The 24,947-nt window shown below is 23.0% G+C and overlaps 1 protein-coding gene across 7 annotated transcripts in view; it reads right to left on the bottom strand.

Moving 5' to 3' along the window:
- Window positions 1-24,947, bottom strand: part of LOC132917409 (junctional adhesion molecule A-like) — a 285,049-nt gene that overhangs the window by 28,175 nt on the left and 231,927 nt on the right. For all 7 annotated transcript variants that reach the window (XM_060978136.1, XM_060978133.1, XM_060978135.1 and 4 more), the window contains one exon: window positions 19,269-19,480. In XM_060978136.1, the coding sequence (XP_060834119.1) occupies window positions 19,269-19,480 (212 nt within the window). The remainder of the gene's footprint in view (window positions 1-19,268; window positions 19,481-24,947) is intronic.

Genomic DNA, 24,947 nt, shown 5'->3' with positions numbered 1-24,947 from the left:
TAATGTATATTTGGTTAATAAAAGTCAAATTTAAAATATGACTTTTTTCTATGTCATTTTATAAATAAAATATTCACCACGATTACAACTAAACACTTAAAAGTGAAAAATAAAGTTTTCAAATAAATTATTATTAACTAATTATATATTAATACTATATTATTAAGTATGATATATTTTCATAATGGTTGATGCAGAATATTTTATCTATACCATATTTTAAACATTCAAATACCAAAGATCTAATTGGCTCAATTGATTTTGTGTATTACCTTATATTATTAGAAACAAATGAGCAAGATTTTTTATTCTATATTCACTACTAATGGCGACAAAACTAACTGTATTTTAACATATACTTCAAAAACTTTCTCAGTTGCATTAATAATAGAACGTTTAAAGAAAATTGAAAACGTTATCACAGTTATACAAACACTTCCAAGCGCTAATAAAAGTTCAATGCAAACTTCTTTTGTCTGTGTTTGGCATAGAGCATATATGACCAGTATAGTTTTTGTTTTGCACAGTCCACCAAGTAGACAGTTTTAACAAAACCATCTGGACGAGTAGAAAAAATGCCATTAATATAAAAACATTTCTTTGTCGATAAAACTTTTTGACGTTCTCTGTTCTCAATATGCAAATAATGTTGTACCACTTTTATCTCGATGTACCTATAAATACAATTTAGAGATACGAATCGCCTTAGATATAGTGCATAGTTCATTATATTAAGTAATCGAGGAATATTATATTTTATCTTCTTTGGTTTTAAGAATTGTTGTACAGGCTAATATAATAGTTAAAATGGTTAAACACATATATTAGTGATATTTATACTATGTATTGAGTAATCTTTATTCTGTATATTGATATTTTTAGGTTCATTCTAAAACCGTCTGTTTTATTATTCGTTTATCGTATAAAAATACAATTCACAGTTCAATTTTACTGTTATATCAGGACATAACGATCAAAAATAGCTTCTTGTTTTGTTTTTAGAAGTTTATTTTTTGTAATGTTACTTTTCATGCAGTATTTTTTTTTATCCAGTACTAATTCATTAAAAGATACTTCTTACAAGTTTTCAGATATGTACTTTCAAAAAATATATACCTTTAGATAATACTAAAAAAAATGTATAACTTAATTATTTCATTTTTTAAATGACCACGCCTATAAATGTTTTTATTTAATATTTACCTACAATAACCGTGATAATAAATTAATTTAAATTATTAATAAGTAAAGATAAACTTTATATCAATATTTTTTAATAATAATAAACGAAATATGAATTTCTAATAAATAATTTCATACTTGCTAATTGCTACTACTTTTTATGAACATACAGTTTAAAAAAATTTTAATTTGTTTTTAACATTTTATTTTTATATTAATTTATGAGGAATTGGACACATATATTATATTCAAACGTCTGTATATTAACTGATTAATAATACAATTAAGCAACGTGTCAACATAAACAATGGTTGAGTAGACGCATTATCTTAGAGTAACAAATAGCACTACAAACCATTCATTCTTAATTAGAACAATTAAAAAACATTTTTAAGAGAACAATAGAATGCTTGATCATTAATATATCAGGTACTGAATAATACTTGGATTTTAAAAAAGGAAATTTAAATACTATTTAATACGCAGCGTATGGTAATATATTTTATCATAAATATAATGGTTTAGAATAGATTAATTTATAGTTTATACATACAAACAAATTTACTATATAATAGTTTAAAACACATAACTAATATGATTTCACAGTTAATATTATTATCGAATGTAAGTAAAATAAAATCAACTAAATAACTAAGCTTAGGTCTAAACTTCTACTTCGTTTTTCAACCACATTTGAAACTTTCATTTTATAAACTATGATTTCGTGAAATTATTATTCATGGTGCTAAATGCACCTCATTATATTATGTTTCAATTGATTCGATATGTCTGCTGTTATCTTTATAATTTAATTTTTATTTATTTTTCGAATAAAAACCTAAATATCACTTTATTTCAATAATATTTAAACCAAATTTATGATAAAATTTGAAGATTTTAGAATATAAATACAATTATGCACTTAACAATAACTTACATTTTTTTTTAAATAAATGAAACTTAATGTTCTAAATTGACCAGTTGTAATTTTTTAATTAAAGCTAATAAATTGAAAATATTTTCTTCACAATAGTTTTAATTTTAGGAAAATATTTAAGAAATTATTTAAAATTAATTTAATATACATAATCTACGTGCAACTATACAATACTATACAATATTATAATATAATTATTGTTATTCACCAATATATTTTATACTAACAAATTAATATTGATTATTTTCATTGTATCTTGAAAATTTAATTATTCAAGATTGTTATTGATAATATATTTACTATTTATTCGAGTTTAAATATTATTATTTGCCGCTTATGTAAATATCAACAATCGTCAAGACGTAAGTTGATTTTTCGACTAAAATTTTTTTCCGAGGTACATTTGTTATATTTTATGCCACAATATACTACGAGCTGGTTACGTATAATAACCAATGTCATCAAGTTTTAATTATAAACGCTCATAAAAAATATATAAACCTTTACGCTTTATGTATATTTAATTTTATAATTATAAATTGGATGTAATATATTAATTATGTATTTCTTTCATGAAAATATATAATTATTCTATATTATATTTTAATATAATATATAACTCATAGTAGAATATCCATCTTGCAATTCCATCAGATTATAATGATTTTTAATTATTTGTTCTAAATACCTTTAGTAATTGTATGAACCAATATTAGAGCATAAGTGTAAAATGAGTAAACATAATTACTGAACTATGTTTTAAAAATATCAATAGTCACTATTTTTTATAAGAATTTTTTGTTATCATTAGCCGGCGTGATGTATAGGCAAATTCGCTACAACCTGGTGTAGATGGCTTTCAAACGGTATCACGCGCTATAATCGACACACGTGTTTAATATTAGAACTAATACGTGGTTGTTACAACAATCCCATGTTTACAAGATTATATATGTCATATGGACATATTTTGTGACTACTGTTTAATACCATCCGACGGAAAGTTCATAGATTCATCTGAAGATACTGTTTTAGTTATATTGAAATTAAGGATTCGTGATATTAATATAATATAATATAGTTATTAATTATTATTATTATAATCATAATTCCAATGTCAAAATCATTTTAAAAATTGACAACAATTGATTTTGGTTATTATGTTCTTGTTGTCAAGTGTGGATGATAAAATATAATATGTCACCTAAAAAAAAATAATAATAATAACAAATATTCCCTAACGACCGGAAAACAACTTTCTATTATGACATTATATTATATATTATTTGAGTATTGAAAAACAAAAATCAATAAGTTATTTATTAAAGTTTATTTCACTCGATTTTGAATTATTCCATTTATTATTATCTGTATGAACTTTTAGTAGAACACTTAATATTTTATAGTAATTAAGTGATAATAAAACTATAATTTGTATAAAAATTTGAATAACTATTTTTATATAAACTAATCTAACTATTAAATACACGTGTATATTATATTATGAATTTATGATACATTAAATAATTAATATAAAATTAAAATGTTTTTTTTATAATATTATTAATAGTTTTACGTCATGTGATCTAGTGTTTTATATCTAGTATTAAATTATCCATATCATTTAATCCAGAAACTATAAAATAGTAAAAAAAATAAATACAAGTATATACTATATGAAATTAAAATATAATTTTATTTATATGTTTTAAATTAATTCATAAAAAATATCTTTAAAATTTCTTTTAAATATTGCATGTCATATGGTTTCTTTTGTGTATTTTACTTATAACTTATGCTGTTCAGTAAATTGTCTAACTTTATTATTGTTTTAACTGTAATACATTTTTCAAATCATTATATTAGTTAGTTTTTTTTTCAAACAAAAATCATATTAATCATCATATTAGTATATGGTGTGTGTTAATATTAATTATCAAATTAAACGCAAAATGTCATATTTCGATTTTAGTAATCAAGACAGTTTTATAATCATATAATCTTCATGTTACGTATTCAATGAAACTATTTGGTTTCTTCTATTTTCATGAACTCAACGAAAGATTCAAACATCTTTGAAGTAATCTACATTGGGTTGAAAAAGAGTTATATAATCAGTTTACAGGATCATGCAACAATATGGAAATTTATAAACTTCTAAAGTTAAAACAAAGTTTGACTGAAGCCAAATTTAAGAAGTTAGTTAAAAGTAATGATAATCCAACCATAAGAAAAAATAATAAATAGGCAACTTGAAAAACAATGTACGTTATATGCATGTACACAACAAAAAAACACAACAATAGTGATCTTATGGTTTTAATTTTCAAATATATTTTTGAATAAAATTAATTTTTTTTATTGATTATACATAATACATATGCGTATATATATATATAAATATATCATACATGTACAAATATTTATTTTGAATTATATATTTTTTCCTTTTATTTCGGTTTACAGTTCACAGTTCAAATGACTTCGGATATAATATACCAGTTGAAATGACGTATCACCATACTTTATATTTAACCTAACATAAACCTAATCAAACATTTGTATTTACTTTCATATTTACCTTTTACCTACATATCTTCAGTAAAGTAACTGACCGATTTGAGTAATATGCAATAACCAATAAATCAATCATAATACCTCATATTTTTTATACAATTTTATAACTTTTATTATGTATATTCATACACTTGGCGGATTTAGGAATTGTATTATTTTTTTGAAATTTCTCATAACAGACAATATATACTAAGTTTCTATACAAAATAGTTTTTTTCATTGAAATAACAAAGGATAATAAATGTACATAATATGCAATAATCATACAGTCACATAAAAAAAAAACACATACACACACACGCGCGCGCGCGCGCATACACACATATTATATACATACTTGTATATCAATAATTAAACTTTATAATGTTAAACAGTATTATTTAAAATTTCCTTTTATTTTTGAAGTATATAAACTGGTTATTAGCATTAAAAAATGACATCTTAAATAAATAATAACGTAATTGCTTATTGTTAATATTTACAAACTAATAAGTTAAACTCAACAAAAATGTTGTCTAGCATTAAAATACATGTATTAAAAAAATATAAATAATAATAGAAGAATAAATTATAATCAATGCTTATGATTTAATAATATAGTTTTACTTAGTTAATTAATACTCATGTAAAGCATTATTTTCGATGTAATGTATTACGTGGTTAATAGATTTTTTTAGTTATCGTTTGTACGCTTGAATTGATAAATTTTACAATATACAATATTTAAAGTTTTTCAGACAAGTTTTAATGTACATATAAAAATAATTATATTATTTTTTATAATAAGTATAAAATAAATAATAAATTTGATAGAATAACCAATGTTTTAAAAAGCATCTATTTAAGGTTTTGAGTGAAAAGTTTCTTCAATACCCAATCTGTTTTTTTTTTTTTTTGTGTATCTGCAAATACGTTTTAGAGCAGTAAAAATACTAGAATTTTCTACTCTGATAGTAGTTTTAGTGAAAATTGAATCTTGTTGGTACATTAGTGATTCAATATAAAAAAATATCCTGCACATTAAGATACAAAATTGATTTTGTTTTTTTGTTTTGTAATTCATAAACAAATAATCATATAAATCCTTGAAGTTGTTATCAAATAAATATTGGTATAGCTAAATAAGTTTAGATTCGTTTAAAAAGCTAAATATTTTATGAAAATATTTTTCATAAGTTTTTTGTACATTAATTATATTAAATACACATAAAGTTAAAAATCAAAACATTTATTTTTAATTTTGTTTAAAATAATATAAAAATAATTATTATACTGAATACACTCAGAATCATTACTATTGTGATGTGAATTATTCATTGAATTTAAATTCAATGTAATATCTTTTTTAGTTATCTAATTATTGCTAATGTACACTCAATACATAATATTTACAATGGGTGATATTCCCAGATTTATTTTTTTTAGTTCTACAGTGATAGATTTAAATTATAAATATACGAAATAATATTAATAATATTAATAAATATTAATATACACCAGTAAATGATTTTGAATCACAAACACAATATAATTATTAATTACGAGCTTTCGTTAATATGTTACCGCAAGAAAATATTGTTATTTTTTAATAAATGTATTATTTTAATTAATTCATTGCATTATAGGTCCAAAGTACAATTAGAATATAGTTCTTGAATATTATATTCCTGACCTTTAACTAAATGATTTGTTAAAGTCAATCAGAATTTTTTTTAAATTGTTTTGCCAAACTCTATGAACAGAGTGTATTATTTTAGCGATAAAAACTCAGTGCATTAAAAATATTCAAAAACATCACCTTATCTTGGTACATTATATAAATATAAATACATAGCCTGCCATCATATGTGCTGGAAATATAATTTATTATTATAAATGAAAATATTATTTACTCTTGACAAATTAAACGTCATTGTTTTATTCGAATTTTAATGATTGTAATATTTACTAATATATATATATATATATATAATAGTATACTTAAATAATATATACGGTTGAATAATAAATTTATGTTATATAAGTATAGTCGTAATTTAATAAAACCATGTAGGTATATATTATATATATTAATAATTTTACTAAATTAACATACAATAAAATGGACAATATAATATTGAGTTATTTGAAATTTAGGTTCGTACGTATACTAGTTTTTTTTTTATGATAAAACCGAAGTGATTTGATTAAAAATAGCCAAGAATAAATAAAACAATAATATAATTATTTCATTTTGTTTTTTGTGTTTTTTATTTGTTTAACAATAACATTTTTCGAAGATAATAACACAATTTCATCAAATGTGTGAGGAAATTATGGTACATTTATACCGATACGTACAAACGAGTAACTTTTCTGATACGATTTCCACTATAAAAATAAGTATCGAACAAAGCAATTCAATTTGATTAAAAATTATTTTTCAGAAAGAAACGATATTATGGCGAAACTCAACGAATGATTGCATGGAAAATATTATGGACGGTGTTAATAATAAATAGCCAATCGTTAGAGGGCTGTCATGGATTCCAATATTTTCAGATAAAACCAAGCTAATCCATTGGTATATAATAGAACCCTTCGTGACTATTCAACTCTAATGGAGGTAAAAAAAAAAAAATAAATAAAAAAAAATGTATAAACACGGTCCTGTGCTCGCTTGCGTTAGTGTTTAGGTGGCTGTAAATTCGTGTACGCTCACGAGTGTGTTATGGATGAACGTATCCTATTTTTCTCAATTGAATACTATGAAAGGAAAATAATGGCAGTACGTATTTGGGTTTTTATGCGCGAAAGGGTGTTTTGTTTGAATCCAACGGTGAAATATCGCTCAACACTAAACGCTATACGCCTCGAAGAACACAACGCCCGCAGGCCGCTTTGTTTTCATTGTGTAACGTTTAACACACATGCCAGCGTTTACACATGGTATGTTAAACAAGTTAATACTGCGGTAAACATCTATATATTTATATATACTATATTTAACAAGCGTAGGATAATTCTTCGATTTTTCGATTTCAAAATTTGGGCGCCTAATGCTTTTGTCGACCGATCGTCATATCATAATCCCTCGAATTTGGCTCCAGTTCTTAATTTTAGTTATCATTATTTTTTTTTTCGAGTTTTATAAGAACAATTTAAGCTTAGATCACAATCCAAATAATAAGTGGTAAAAATAGCTCACCACTGGGTGGTGACACTTCCTAATATTTACCGAGTTAAATATACGGTACATCATACATAATTGACATGATGTGTGATATAATTGTTAGTTTTTTTTTACCATATCAATTAAAAAAAAAAAAAGTACAACGAGTTGTGATATATTTTATTATTATTTATTTGGGTAATCGAATCATGGTGTATAAGTTACTTGAATAAATATGATCATTACCTATATACATATAATTTATATAAATACTATATTGTCATGCATAATGCATTTAATAGATAAACTACAAATTAACAACAATATTTGGCAGTAAGTCTTAATAAATAAAATACTGTTATGTGTTTAATCGAAAAATTAATTATAATAATCATTCATTTGAAAATCGTTTAATTTATTTTATAAACGTATTGGTTTCGACTTACATTAGTTTATGTTTTGAACTAATTTAACGTTTTTAATGATTTTATATTGCAATCAAAAGGATGTAGTTATGTTAGTGAATCGTAATATTATTTTAATATCAGTATCTATTTGTCAGTAATTTTGGTTTAATTGTTAAATTAATTCAATGATCAAATAGTTTAATATGACTGAAAATATTAGTTTCATTAATAAGTTAATATATAATATAATTTAGATTAAACATAATTTAATTTCAATTCCATTCTTGTTTGTTGAAAATTTAAATCAAATTATAAAACTGATCATTGGATGAATAGACCAATTATATTTACTTCAGTAGTACTTTATGTTATTTATAACAATATAATATTTGATTCAAATATTTGTATTCATTTGATATAGTAAAATCAATAACTTATTATTACTACCATTATAATTTTGTTTTATATCAATTGTTTAAATATGAAAAAAAATAAATAACGAATATTATGTATTGAAGAAATGCTTTTTTTTTATACAATTTAATACAACATAATACAAGCATGGTTGATCAATAAATTGAATATATTATGACCCTTCGGTATTTAGTAACAAATATATATTTCATTTTGTAATACAACTGAAACCAGCAGCTGGTGTATTCATTTGTCAAAAACACCTCCCAATAAATCCAACCACTCGTCATCAAGAATACAATCGTTCGTTGTGCAGATTTCCAGCGATTGATCACTTTTCCACGCTGACAACAGTATAAATGATATTGTAATTTTCGTTCTAAATAAATAGAGATGCAACAATAAATAAAAAATATCCAAACAAACGGATTTTTTTATGATAGATATCTTACAGCAGTGACATTCATTAAAGAGAAAATCGGAAAAATTCACTGTTAGCGGTATGGGAAGGGAAGTATAGTGTCGTAAACGTCATAAGTCATGTTCTGTCACGGACAATGGGTCTTCTCGGGACTGAAAAAATATACAATGCCGTTTCCTTTTAGTGAATCTGATGGAGTGTTTAAAAAGATAAGAGAAAACGGATTTTGTATAGTAAAGCATCAACACAAGAAAGAAACAGAAAGAACCTCTTACCGAGCAAATAAATAATAAATACACACAACTTTGATTTTGTATGAATAGAATTTTAAATATGAAATTAGAGAAAAATTATAATATTATACTATTATAATGTGTATTTTACACAGTCATTTCTTAAATTATTATTTTAAATAATTTTTTAATAGTATAAACTTATAAACGCTAAAAAGCCATCCTATATACTATTTTGTCCATTTTGTTCGATTGAATATCTAGTTGCTTTTCATGTTAATAGTTAGGAAACCGCAATAAGTAATTTAAATTTTATGATAAGAAATATTGTTTTTATACAAATATAATTGAAACAGGGAAACCACTAAATAAAATATGTGCATTATTATGGTTAAATATCATATTGAAATATTAGTTATGAATGTTAGGAGATAACGTTTTTAAAAGTGGGTTATTTTCTATTTTATTGTATAATTATAAAATATATTCAGTGTGTTATAAAATCATATTTATATCACTTAAAATGCTTATTTTTATCTTAAATGAAGTGGCATATTCTCAAAGAATTAAATAATATTCACAATCTTAAGAAAGTTTAAACGTAACGTTACATTACTGGGATAGTATATTATAATTATTAAATTATCTATAGTATTACAATAATATTTTCTAACAAGTAATATAAATATAATATTATTATAAATTTAATTGTTATTTAAAACAACTAAGCTTGAATATTGTGCTTAAGTTTAGTGAACGAATTTGTTCTTTTGTTAACTTATAATCACGTTTTAAATTTACATAGGACACTTGTATTTTTTTTTTTTTTTAATTATTATTTCAATACAGTTAGGAACATTACAATATAATACTGAACTTCGAATTTTTTTTTTTTTTTTGAAAATTAATTATTATCTTTATTGAGGTATAAAGTATACCTACATTTTATTATTGGATACACGATAAGATAATCAAAAGTAAAACCTACTTACTTGTTTTACAAAGCACATTAATATGCCCATGGTAAAAGAAGCAATTTGTCTACATACACCTACCTATTATAAGTTTTATCACTTTAATTTAGTGTAGGCATAGTATTAACATCATATACGGTGTTATTAAACAGTATATCAAAATCTTTTAAAAGGTTTAATTCCTTATAATGTTAGCTTTACGCCAAAAGTAACCAAAAGTTTATTAAATAATTTATTTGTTGTTAATTTCACCAGTTAAAACTATTAATTTAAATTTCGTTAAAATTAATTTGACATATTTTAAGTTAAAGCGAAGAAAATGTAATATTATGTTTAATGCGCTATATTTTATATTAATTAATATATACCTGATTTATGATTTTTTTTCATTAATACCTATAGCCTATAAATTATAAAATATTTATAAATATTAAAATAATCCTTGAGAAAAATTATAATAATAAATTACAAAGTCAAATAATAGAAGTCGTCACTTTAATGGTAAACATTTAAGTTTATTCAAACTTAAATTATTAAAGTAACTCGTTCATTAAAGGCTCAAAAAGTCCAAACTCTAAATTTCATTAAACATGTTTATAAAAATGTAAATTAAAAATAAATTATACACAATACTGATTTAATAAAATGTAGTTCACAATAATCACATTTTATTTTTAAAATCGTCTCCGAACAACGTATACAATGGTTATGACAACCAACCATAAGCAGTACCTATTGCACGTGAAAACCCGAAATGAGTTTAATTGTTTAATAATATTATACTATGTAACAATACGTGTGTGATTTTTCTTTTTTTGTTGAACGTTTGATGTGTATTTATATATTTATATTAGTAGCCATCTTAACTGGGTCGACTAGAAATGCGTGTTTACACGAACTACCCGCATTTTTAACTGGGAGTCACGATTCCGTTTATTATCCAGAACTGTAACAACGCACATTACGGTTGGCCTACAGCTGTGTATAGAACGGGTAGTGCCGCGGTGGGAATGGACACGGGCGTCCGGAAGCTATGACGGTAGTCGGCAACAGCAACTGACGGAATTTAATTTCGCCCAATGGCATCTCTCTTTTCCGGACATCATTATGTCAAAAACTACGACAACGACCCAAGAGATAATATATAAACGTCCGCGGCACTACGGTAAACGTGACCGGAATCTTCGAGTGAAATCAGCTCTGTCTCGCTCAGCTTTTAACTCGACAATTTGGCTCGAATGAGCGTGTTTTGATTAAGAGAGTAACTCGCTCCTTCTTATACCTACTCCTTTTCCTATTCCTACTCAACTACTGTTCGAGTTTGGGACAGACCAATGGACACGCTGGTCACCCACTTTAATTAGATACATATATATATATACACACACCACGTAGTCGTACACGTGATAACTTGTAATATTTTATACTGGAAGGTGTACGTTTTTTAAGGTTTATTAAAATACAGTATAATTTAATCATATAGCTATAATACAATCAATAACAGTAGCACCTTATAATAGATTATTATTTATAATCTAATCCAAACTTCTTAATTATATCGAATCATAGGATTAACTACCAACATAAATGTTGAACCAATAATATCAGTTTGTATTCTATATTTTATAATTTAAAAATATTTATTTATTTATTATAAAGAATAAAAGCCCAAATTTGAAGTGCACCGTTACTGGATGTATCAAATTATGATTTATCTAATGAGATAATGGCTTATTTTGAATTTTATGGCTGAATTATATCAAGCATCAGCAAGATCAAGTATAATTTTAATTTAATAGAAGATTCATTGAATCATTGCAAAACATTTTGTTATAAAATATGATTTGATAAATTTGATCTTCTATCATAGTACAGATCGATTAACGATTTAGAAAATTTAAAATTAATTATAAATTCCGATCGAGTTTTTTTGAGATTTATAAGAAGAAACAAATTACTACAAAACATTATAATTATATTACTAATTTAAATGTAATTTATTTGAAGCAATTTATTATAAAAAAAACTTTAAATTTTTCGTTTGATAAATAAAATATAATGTATAATAAAACACTGTATGGTTGAAATATAGGAAATTATATATAATATAAAAAAATATAAAAGTCATATATTATAATACAGTAGTCATATTATAACAATACTTTTAACACTACAACCATACCTACTCGCTAATATTGTTTATTAATAAAATTAAAGTACAATATAACGATTGAAATACATTTATATAAAAATAAATATTATTATAAAATAATTATTGTAAATTATAGTTGGTTGAGAATGCACACTTCAATAAATGGTTAAACTCTTGTCATGGTCATTTTACACCAAGAATAAGCATTAACAATACACTTAATGTTCTAAGTATCTTACAGTCTCACAAAACTATAATTTATATTTTATATGAATAACTGTTTCACTACATATTATTGTAGTTGTTTTTATTTAGTATACACTGAGATCAGGTTTAATAGCTTATCATATAATAAATACATAGGTAATAAATATTTAAATTATTAATATTATCTAATATAATTTGTTTTTTAATGATAGTATATATACCTGCCTAAATATAAATTGTTAATAATACTCTTCAATAATCATTTTTTATTTTATTTTATTTTATTTTATTTTAATAATAAATAATTTTTAAAAAAAAATACCTATACAATTTCCTGACTTTCTAACGTAACTAATTTAATTATAGCATAATTGTTGTGATTTAAAAAAATGGAATGATTAATATTGTTTTAAACTAAAATCTGTTAAGTTTTAAATATTCGTAAATTGAATTTACATACACTATAATTGTATTAAAACTGATAATAATTTTATTTATCAATGCTAATAAATGTTAAAAACTATACCTACCAGTTTTAGCATAATATATTATTAATCATGCTATAATAATATTTTTTGTAAACTCCAGCCTGCAGAGTATTAACGATTTCATCCACGAATATAATATATATTTATGTTTCTATGAACTTTAAAATATTAATTGTCTTTCAATTTAATTTTAGATTTTTAAAAATGGAATCAGTGGCAAAATTCTTATAAATGTATATGTTTGATAGCCGAGTGTAATAATAAAACTACATTTTTGCATATTTTTATAATTTGCTATCCATTAATTCCCGCAAGCTCGATTTATAATAAATACTTAAGTATTATTATATACTAGTATAAGTAAAACTACTTAAAAAAATAAAAATATATTAACTAAAAATATTAAATAATATCAAATTAGATATAATATATTTATTTATATATTAAAATTCAATGATTGCGCATAATCTTTTTAGTACAAATTAAATTGTTAAAAAACAGAGTTATATCCTATCATAATATATATCATATATATTATATATCATAATTTTATAATCCTATAATATAATATTATCATTTATCACGAACTATAAATTTTAATAAATACTATATTATAGTCTGCATTATGAAAATAATATTATAGGTACATTAAATTATTGTACTTCATGAAATTAAACACGCAGCGTTTTGCAGAGTCTTGTTTTTATTTTACTAACACTAAAAGTAATTTTTTAAATTATTTTATTTTTTGAAACTACTTGAAATTACTTGAATATCGAATATAATTTTGAATAACAATTATTTAATAAACTTGGTACACATCCACATATAGTTAGTCACTGTAATTTTATTTTGTTTTTTAGATCATTCATTTAGGATTAAAATATAAAATAATAATATAATCTTATTAAAAATATATGCATTGTATTATTTAAAATAAGAACATATTTTTAGATTTTTGCTAATCAAATTAGAATATATTATACTAAAATATGTTGCCACTAATGTGTAATTTATATTAATAAATTGTTCAAATTAGTCAAAACTATTTATATTATCGTCTATCATACGAGTGACTACTTATCTAAGGATATAATACAAAGATCTAATAAAACTAATAATTCATGTGTTACGAACTTGAAATTCATCATTAATATTGATTGAAGTCACATGTCAGAGTCAAAGTTATTAAATCTATAATAACTTTTTAGTAAATGTATGCAAAAACTTTAAATTATTATCTAAAGATAATAAACTGTGTATTAGACATGTTAAACAGTATTTTTCGAATACTTAATATAATTATTATACATCTATATTTTAATAGATTAATTAAAAATTAATTTTAAAAGTATATTATCGTCCGGTAAACTACTATAAAATGTTGAAGTGCAAAGACACTTAGCTGAGGTGTAAATATATTTATGAGATTAGATTTGCATTTCATTTAGCAGTGGCATCATTTAAACTATCAAGATATCTTAATACTCTTGTTTGAAAGGGTAAATTTACACTCGTTGTGTCTTTTTATAATTTAATAATTTAAACTTAATAATAGATAAAATAATTTTTGTGACATACAAAGAGTTAAAATGTTATCTAAATACAAAGTTATCTTATTTATTAAGTCAAAGTTATGAATATTTATTAATAATACACTTATTCAAGTTTAATATTATTAGATTAGCCATTTCCATTGGTATTAAAATGTATATTTTACTACTTTGATGGTAACACAAATAATACTTGTTGACTGTAAAACATTTTTATTTGAATCTCTATTTATAAAAAAATATAATCATATAACATAGATTGATTATTCACTCTATTGGATCTAATTTTTTTTTCTTATACACATAGATGGATATTTTAAATCCTGTTGTATAGAATTTTTAGATGCTGTGGAAAGTAAGATATTGTATAATTTACTGTAAATAAAATTTGAATTAAAATTATGTAACTATTTTTTATTACTTATTGGATATTAATAATTGTATTTATTAAATTATCAATAAAGTATTTAGTTAAATAATTTAATGAATATTTTAAAAACACTGTAGAAATCAACACAGAATTGATGATTAAAAAAAAAATCTAATAAATTATTTGATAAATAGTTCATTAAACATTAATTAATTAATTTTTTTATTATTTTAGAGAATCAATATTCTTGATATTTTTTTCACAACGATTTGAGAAAGATTGATAAATTGATTTAGAAATTCACTGAAACAAAATGTAATTTTATTGATTTCATATTTTTGATTTGAATTTAACTGTAAGAAAATAGTTATTTCGTATTTTATCATAATAGTATGTTTTATGGTTCCCTGCACACAAATCGCACTTGACAAGCTCATGCAGAAATTGTGTACATAAGTTTAACTACTTTGAATTTTCCTCGGAGTGATTGATGCATATTATTATGAATTATTACTTCAAAATATTTGTATTTATAATATTTTTTGTAGTTATCTCATTGAAGTAAAACATTTTTAATATCAAAGATATTTTGTTTTTGTCATTAGATTTTTGCAAATATTATTCCATTATTATAAATTAATTTATATATTAATTACATTTATTAAATAAATCAATTATTTGATAGCGTTCGCCACTCAACTATATAAGTATAATATATTTTAAAGATCACATAAAATAAAACTATAAAATTAAATATTATTATAAAACAACAGATTTTTAGACAAAATAAGAAACTATGTATAAGAAAAATATTAACGTATTCTTTCGATAAAAACTAATTCAAAAATGTTATATAAATATTATTTTGAAAATAATTCTAAATTCAATAATTATTTCATTAATTTATTTAATTTATGTAGATCAGCCATTATACACGATGCAGACAATTTAAGTATTATTTATTTTCATATTTTATATTTTAAATCGTTTCTACTACAATCTTATTTTAATATGAATTACTGAATAATATTATTTTCTATCAACTTTTTATTTGAGTCAGTCAATATACACTTTTTAAAAATCTACTTTTATGCAATGTAAATAATAAAATTCAATGGACTAATATTATTGTATTTATTTTATTTTCATATATCTTATTGTTATATATTATATTAAAAAAAAATACGTTTATTTTAAAACATCAAAATGAACATGTTATGTAATGACGCAGCTTTACATAGAATTGACATAAATAACATTTTTGTAGAATAATTTTCATTTCTTTATAATTTAAATTGCTCTAAAATGACTAAAACAATTTAATTGAGTTTTAATGATAAAATTATTCGTTGACCGTAATCAAACAAATCATGATGAAATGATCACTAGTGAGAAATCAAATCATATTTCCGGTTATAATTTAAAATGTAAAATTCCTCCGTTTAATAATTATTTATTATTTATTTTTAATAAAACTCAACAATTTATTTTAGTATTTTGGCAACCTTGCTATTTTACTTGAAATCATTTAATGTATTCTACTATTTTGTTTTCCTATTACATACTTACTTTTAATTTCCTTATAATATACACTGTCTCACTAATGTACCGATAATATTTCTTAAATGCTCTATGGTGTCAAATAAATATATTGATTAACTAAAATCTCTTGTGTGGAAACTATTCACGAACACTGTTTATGACTTTAAAAATTAATATGTGTTTTAAAACATATTTTTAAATATTAAAAACTTCAATTGTTATCAATAAAATAGTAAAGTAACATAGCATAGTAATAGCAAAGTACACAGTAATTTATTTTCTATTTATATAGATATATTTTTTATATCAAACTCGCCTGACCAAATTCTATAAATTTACACTGAATCCAACTATTATGCAATATTCTACATATTAATAAAGTCAGTTCAGTAAAAAGTTACTCCATATTTTTTAATAAGTAGGTATAAATATAATATGTATAAAAGATATATTATATTAACTACGTAAACCATTGGTTAAAACATGAAATCTTTTTATTTTATTTAAACATTTATAGAAACATACTAAACGTTACTACGAAAATTCTGCAGTAATTTGTAGTTCTTAATTAATTTTTTTTTAACTATTGGAAAATTCCAATCATGGCCAATTTCAAAGTACCGTCTATAGTCTATACAGTTTTAGTTTAAAAGTAAGGTTACTATTGAAACTTTTTATCGTACGTTTTTAACCAGACGAGTAATCATAGTAACAAATATATAAATTAAAAATAGTCTGTACTTACTCAAACAATTTAATAAAGTGTATATTCCACCAATTTTTTAAATGTATGATACAAAATAATTTATAAATAAAGTTTATCTAACATAACAATTTTATAATTATTTTATTAGCCGCAGTTAAATTATTACTGTCAGTATTTAATGCGAAAAACTATGACGTGATAATTTGTTATCGTCATTAATGGCTATAAAATTAATTATTAATTTTATTTGAATTAATACATTTTTAATGGTTAATGAACATATTATTACGCATTTTGTATCAGTCATTTTAAGATGATTTTATTCTTAAATTAAATAATTCATTTGTCATTTTTGACTATCTAGTAGAAGCAATATAATTATGCCATGAACAACGTGGTTGTAAGTTTAGTGTACTTGTTGTTTCATCCACATTAAACAGCACTTAAGCTGTTTAATTAGGTAAATTTATTATTAAATTATTTTGTATTATTATACATTGTAGCCACTTTCGGGAATATATCGTATGTGCTCAAATATAATATTTACAAATTGTGTCAATTAATATATTTATTATTTGAGGTACACATGTTATAGAGTATACTCAGTGATTATATTTAGCAATCATTCAGCTAGATTAATTAATACATTTTAACTTATTTTTGTGATATTAAGTTACAGATAACGTAGAAATATAATGATGCACAACTGATAATAATAAATTTACTAAAATACTATAGATGATAATATGTCGGGTAGGGTTTTATATAGATGTGTAGATTGACGACAGTGGTTAATTTGATCGGGGTGGGAGAAGACTGTTGATGTTATAATATATTAGCAATTGAATATACTTTTAAATAATTATTTTATATTGAACAATCATTCAATCATTGTATTAATTATTATTTATTTAAAGTTGAAGTTGATTCAACTGAATTATTGTTATTGTATCATTAAATTTTTTTGATTATTTATTCATGCTCAGTACAATAGGATATTCATTTTTGTGCTAACGAACATCTTCAACACCATCATAAGTGTATTCTTGAAACCATTAAATATCAAAACGCTGCGTTCTCTAACACAATAAGATAAATGTTCAACCAAAATAATAAAATATAATAGTGTAATATTAATATGACTATCACATAAAAGTTGATAAACACATATTCCCAAATGTCACTTTCTACATTATTATTCAAGTTACAACACAAGTAAACTATTTAATTGTATTATTGTTGGGTTAGTATACAATGGTCATTGGAACAACTAGACCTTTATTACAATGGGTGATTAAGATCCCCTGGTCTTATTATAGAACGTATTTACGTGAGGGGATTTCCCTTAAAATAAAAATAAATTAAGAATTCTTAAAAAAAAAAACACGTAAATTTAATTTATTTTTAAATTTAACGAAAGCACGCAGTCTAAATTCTCAACACATCTAGTATAACAAATATATAGTTAATAAAGTGGTATTTTCAGCGAATAATAAGAACTACTATCATCGTGTATGTTATAATTTCCAAATCGATGTATTTTTTCTATATCGATCCATTAATACTTATGAATTAAATGTGTGATTAATATCACAATAAATATGTATAAATAAGGGATAAGTAAGACAATCACTTGTGTCGTTGAGGTCCGTGTTTTTTCCGATGTAATTGTAAAAATGATCTTTCGCAAAATACACAACTCTTGGGAAATATTATTAGTTATACAATTTGATAAATATAATGACAACACGATAACAATTATCGTGGAATTACGCAAATCATTATATTAATTAACAATCTAAGTATTTTATTTGATGACGATTTACAGCCAGTATGTGCTATATGAGTGCTGTCCACCCTAACTTATCCAATAAACGCAGTATACATTATAATGATGTATTGAATGTTAAGTATACTCGTGTACATGCATTTTTTTAAATTCAATTATTCTTACCGTTCGCTCGCCTAAATTTCTAACACGACAATGAAGGTAAGCGGTGCTACCTAATGGCACGGTAAGGTTAGTTTCAGTGGTATTGTCCAAAAGCGGCTCTGTGAGCTTTTGAAATTCATCGACGCTTGAATACCATAACTGTTGCCATTCTGAGTTACCAGATCCTCCTGGTTGTCCACTTTTACCTTTTGGACTGGATATTTCTCGCTTTTCTACATATACAAAAAAAAAAAAACATTAATATTTTTATTCATATTTAGATGTATTAAATTTGAAAATAGCCTTATATATTGAAATTGACAAAATCTTGATTATAATATAAAACTATTATTTCTTACTATTTTTTTTTTTTTTTTTTTTGATATATATTTAAATATATTACGCTAAAATGTACGTTTATATACTTAAATAACATTTTAATCTAATGATATATCTTTAAAATCATCATTATTACTTTTTTTCTCATCGTAACAAATTAATAAATGACAGCGTTTCATATCGAATTAAATTATAATAATTATTATTAGATTTGAATTTAAAAAGTAAATAATTTTGCTTAACGTAATATCTTAGTAATAATGAATTTAATAAATCGTGTATAATAATTTGATATGATTTTACATTATAACTCCAATCCATAATTTTTATGTATGTAAATAAGTATTTAACCTATTAAATATTTTACTTTAAATAAGACTTATAAAAACAAATGCGCGGATATTATTCGTGGTCATTAAATATTCGAACTAGATGAATAATGAATAATCAATGTAATAACAATCAATAATACATTTTAAATATTATAATACATCGTTTATACCAAATAAGGATGCAATTTTTGATTTCCATAAACGTTATGTTTTTAAATTTAAAAAAAAAATCAAAATTCAAATATATTGTATTTTAATAACAATTATTTTATAAACACAAGAATATTCTTTAATTTTTATTCTGATTTATAAATCATAAACGAAGTAATTGAATTTCAAGCATCCATCGTCAATTGTCTCATCATACCTTCTCTGTTTAAATGGAATTCAATCAGACAACGTCAAAAGCATTCTCATTATTGAGGACATTTTCAGCTCAGTTTGAATGGAGATAGAAAAAAAACAAAAAACCTACTTCATTACGAAATGACGCGTAGGCTCAATCGATCCATTTTCCCGGGATTTAATTTTTATTTGAGTTAGAAATGTAATAGTCGATTAATAGATCATTGAGATTCTTTGCAACATCGTACCATCGCATGTATATATTAATTGGCATACAATTATGAATTGCATAAGTACTAGCTACAAACCTATAGAAAAAAATGTCTAAGTAATGGCATTTAAGTTTTGAAGAGATACTCTACGAAATTAAAATAAATGCAAGGAAATAACAGTTTTCCAGATAATAATTTATAATAATAAAAAACAAATATAAAAATTTCAAAATAATATTTGTATAAAACTAAACCCATTTTATAAATAATTATTGCACTGGAATTTGGGAACTTAGCAAATAACCCCAAACGCGTAATATTTATCATGCACCTAGGTTAAAGTCGGACGCTTCAAACATTGTATTGTGTTTTATTTATAATTATTTTAAATTTATGTTATATTATTATAAAAACAATGTGATTGATATTATCAACGATGGTTGTTGAAAAACATAAGTATTATACTGTTTAATGTTTATTCAATCACCATATTATTAGAATTCCAAGACTACTTTATATAATCATTATTATACATTTATACATGGCGATTACTGCGGTATGTTTTGTCATAAATAAAAGTTCATACAGTATTATATTGTGACGTACTATCGGACTGATCACTTGTATAGTACGTGTAACATATAATATTACACATTTTTATAAAACAGCTACAATTATATTCATAATAATACCATCGAGAAGCATACATATCGAACCTATTATGTTATGTTAATTTTGATTGAGAGGTTAGTTATTTTATTGTTCTTCTACAACAGTTTTTCTAAAAAAATAAGATGTCGAAAGAAGTCTAATTAATTGAAAATATATTAAATTGGATGTTGATCTCCGAATAAAGTATCATAATATATATATATATATATATATAATGACTAAAAATAACTCTTATAGTCTATATAGTAGGTACACAATTCTTGTGTCATTTTAAATAAATTGTGCCATCGTGTTTGAATTCTTCGTCATTGCAAGTTATTCATGTATGTTTTAAAATATGATATCAAGCACGGTTTTCCGTATTTTTATATTAGTTGGTCAGGTAGAATAATATGCAATTAAAATGTATTGCTATTTTTTAGTTATAATTCCCGACGTTGTTATTAAAACGTTGGACTTTTATATATTACTATAATAATTTATGCTATAGAGCTCAAATAGTTTTTTAATAATAACATGTTTATTATAAATTGTTGTTTAAACATAATGTTTACACGTTAATCAATAATTGTATTATTATACATAGTTATTAGTTACGATAATGTTCGAAGTTTAGTTTAATAAATATAACCTGTAAACATTGTTTATCTTAGTTATAGAAGTATACAATACCATATATATATATAAATCATTGTGAAAAACGTATACAGTAAATCAATCGAATTGTTGTTATAAATAGTGTTAAAGTTAAATTATGTGATTTAATTGATCAACCGTGTCTGCTTTATATTTCTTATCACTAAACTGTCGCAAACGGTTTTTTTTTTTTTTTTGGTTTTTTAATTGGATAAAAACTAATAACCACGTTATCTAAATATACATTAAATATCGCCATGAAAAAGATTTGATTCACATAATATTTATTTTCGTAATAAATAATATAGTTACTGAGTTTCGTTTAAATTATGTGAGAGTTTAGCAAAATTATAAACTATCAAATTTAAAATGTACCTTAAATAATACATAGTATACACATAGAAATAAAGTGATTTAGCTGCAGTATAATAAAAAATAAAAATGCATAATATATTGCTTGCCCATAAATCTACTAAAATAGTTTAACATACAAGCAGCTCTTTTCAAGTTATTTATAGCAGGTTGGCAGGAAATATTGCAGTCATGTCACTCTAAACTTGCTATAACTTTAATGTAATAATATGTGATATTTCTTTTTATGAATCACTGTAATCGTCACCAGAATGATTTTCACTGAAATGGTAGCCGTGTAACCATTAAGCTTGCAAAGAATAATAGCGAAATTGTTTTAATAATAAATATACCTTTATACATTTATAATATTCCTAATTCTACTTTATATATTTCAAAATAATTTTTGAAACTAATACATACATATTTCTTTACATTGGTATAATGTATGTATTATGTAGTTATAATATAGGAGGTATGTAATTTGTTTTTGAATATTTTTTTATTGACTACCTTCAAATTTTTCTCTTTACTATAAAATTATAAGATATAAGGAATATTTGATTATACCATAATAATTAAAGTATCCTATACATGGAAAGTTTCGTATCTGAAATATTGTAAATTACAACAGAAAAGTCAATATTACAAAATGTATAAGATAAACATTTTTTTTTTTTTTTTATATTTTCATTACATGACTTAAAGTGTATATTATTTTTACATAATATATCATAATTTATACTTTCCTTTTTAATCGTTTATAACTACTAGTTCTAGTTTCTAGTTATCAGGCTAAAAATAATATAATCACTAAAACTAAAGGAAACTTAATTCGAAATTGAATTAATTAAGACAACCCACGTATATCTCTAGAAAAATCGATCAGTCGATCGTGATAAAATAATAGAATAGGTAACTATATTTACAATATCATTAAAATAAAAAAAATTTCACTAAACAAATAACAAATATTTAATTGTTAATATTATTTATTTTGCTTAATACACTGTTGAATTAATCAAAAAAAAAAAAAATCTCTTTCGCGGGGTCACATTGTTTTCCTCTATGGGACGTTTCCATCATCATAATAATTACAAAGCTTAACACACCACGTGCCAGTACTATGGTGAAGCGACTAATTGGCAGTAATTAAAAAAAAAAAAACAATAAGCTAAGGGCTACGGTACAGCATTCGCATTTTTTCGAGCAATGACTGGTGAATTCTTTTTGTTTTATACATTTTTTACTATGGTTCTTTTTTTTTTTTTAGTCCACTAACTTTAATATTCCTTTTAATTTCTTTTCTCACGCAACGGATAAATGTTTCCATTTGAATGAAGGCTTAAGATTTTTTTATCGTTCATATGATTAAGGTTTATTTGTATTTAATTTTAATCCCATGGTACGCTTTTTTGATTATTGCTTCTGTAACAATGTTATGCGAGTAACTATTCGTTTATCTGGTATAACTGGTAAGTACGTTACAAAATACGCTACATGTGTGTCTGAAGACGAAATATAACTAATTATTTTGTAAAGTACATGGAATACGACAATAAAACAATATTTACCAGCATTTCAGAATACAAATGAGATATTATAAATTATTTAATACAAGGTTAGTATTCCAAAGGAACTCATAAGTTAGTTAAAAGAAAGTTCCACCTATTTGCTTTTTGGATTTCGTAATAAAAGTAGATTAGATTTCACTTTATTAATTTATCTTTATTATAAAAACTAAGTATTGATAATACCATACAGTTTGTAGCCATAAACTAACTATAGTACTATTTTCATCGATTCACAATAAATTATTTTGTAAGATGTGATATATTTTTTTAATTTGATTACAAAACTAAAGCACATTTTATCATAAACATAATTTTATTGAATGATACTTTGGAGATAATTAAATCAATATTAAAATTCCACTATAGGAAATAATGAATAATATTATTAATTTTAATTACGAGAAAATAAAATAATTCAAAAATGTTTTTTATTAGTCTAAAGGAGATCAGTTTACCCAAATACGAAAAAATATTTTTTCTTCACCTGTGCTTAATTATATTTCTTTAGAAGTTGAATAATTACAATCTTGGAGCACAATTCATATTAAAATTGCAATTTTGCAATCTTGTTAAGATTTATAAGTAGTTATAAAAAGGGGACAAGTAAGCTTAACCGTTCTTTTGTATAGTACATGTCAAGTGCATCTCATCATTGAATAGGTGACTATAATTAGATTGTGAAATTTGAATTAAATGATAAATTATTGTGTATGATTAAAAATGGCTGTGAAGACGATGTAGAAGTCTACATATAAAATAACTAAAGATTTTAACAAACTTTTTGAAAATTTAAATTCAAACCCTTATAACTAAAAAAAAAAAATTTTAATGTTGATAATTTTCATAGTGAACATTTACAATAATAAGATTTTGTCAAAATTTGATATTTTTTTGTAATTACTTTTTATTTAAATGATTTAAAAAAAAAGAATTATTTTAAATTCTAATGGTAGAAGAATTTACCATTTGTTATCAATATTGTAAGAACTGTGATGTATACTTGTCTTATCATAAAAATATGTCTGATGCATTCATTTGAGTTTATTTGTTAATAAATTAACACATCACAACTGTGATGCATTCAATATAACTTAAGATAAACTCAAATATAAATTAATGTTTTAATTAAATGTTTCAAAGTAGCAGTGTATTCACTACTTCTATTACCAATATTTAGGTATTTAATTATAAAATGTCTACGTGTTTTTTTTATTTGAAGGATGGTGTCCCAATTAATTT

The sequence above is a fragment of the Rhopalosiphum padi genome, chromosome 1 (assembly GCF_020882245.1).
Source record: "Rhopalosiphum padi isolate XX-2018 chromosome 1, ASM2088224v1, whole genome shotgun sequence".
In the NCBI taxonomy this organism is placed as follows: domain Eukaryota; kingdom Metazoa; phylum Arthropoda; class Insecta; order Hemiptera; family Aphididae; genus Rhopalosiphum; species Rhopalosiphum padi.
This window is presented reverse-complemented; position numbering and strand designations above follow the sequence as displayed.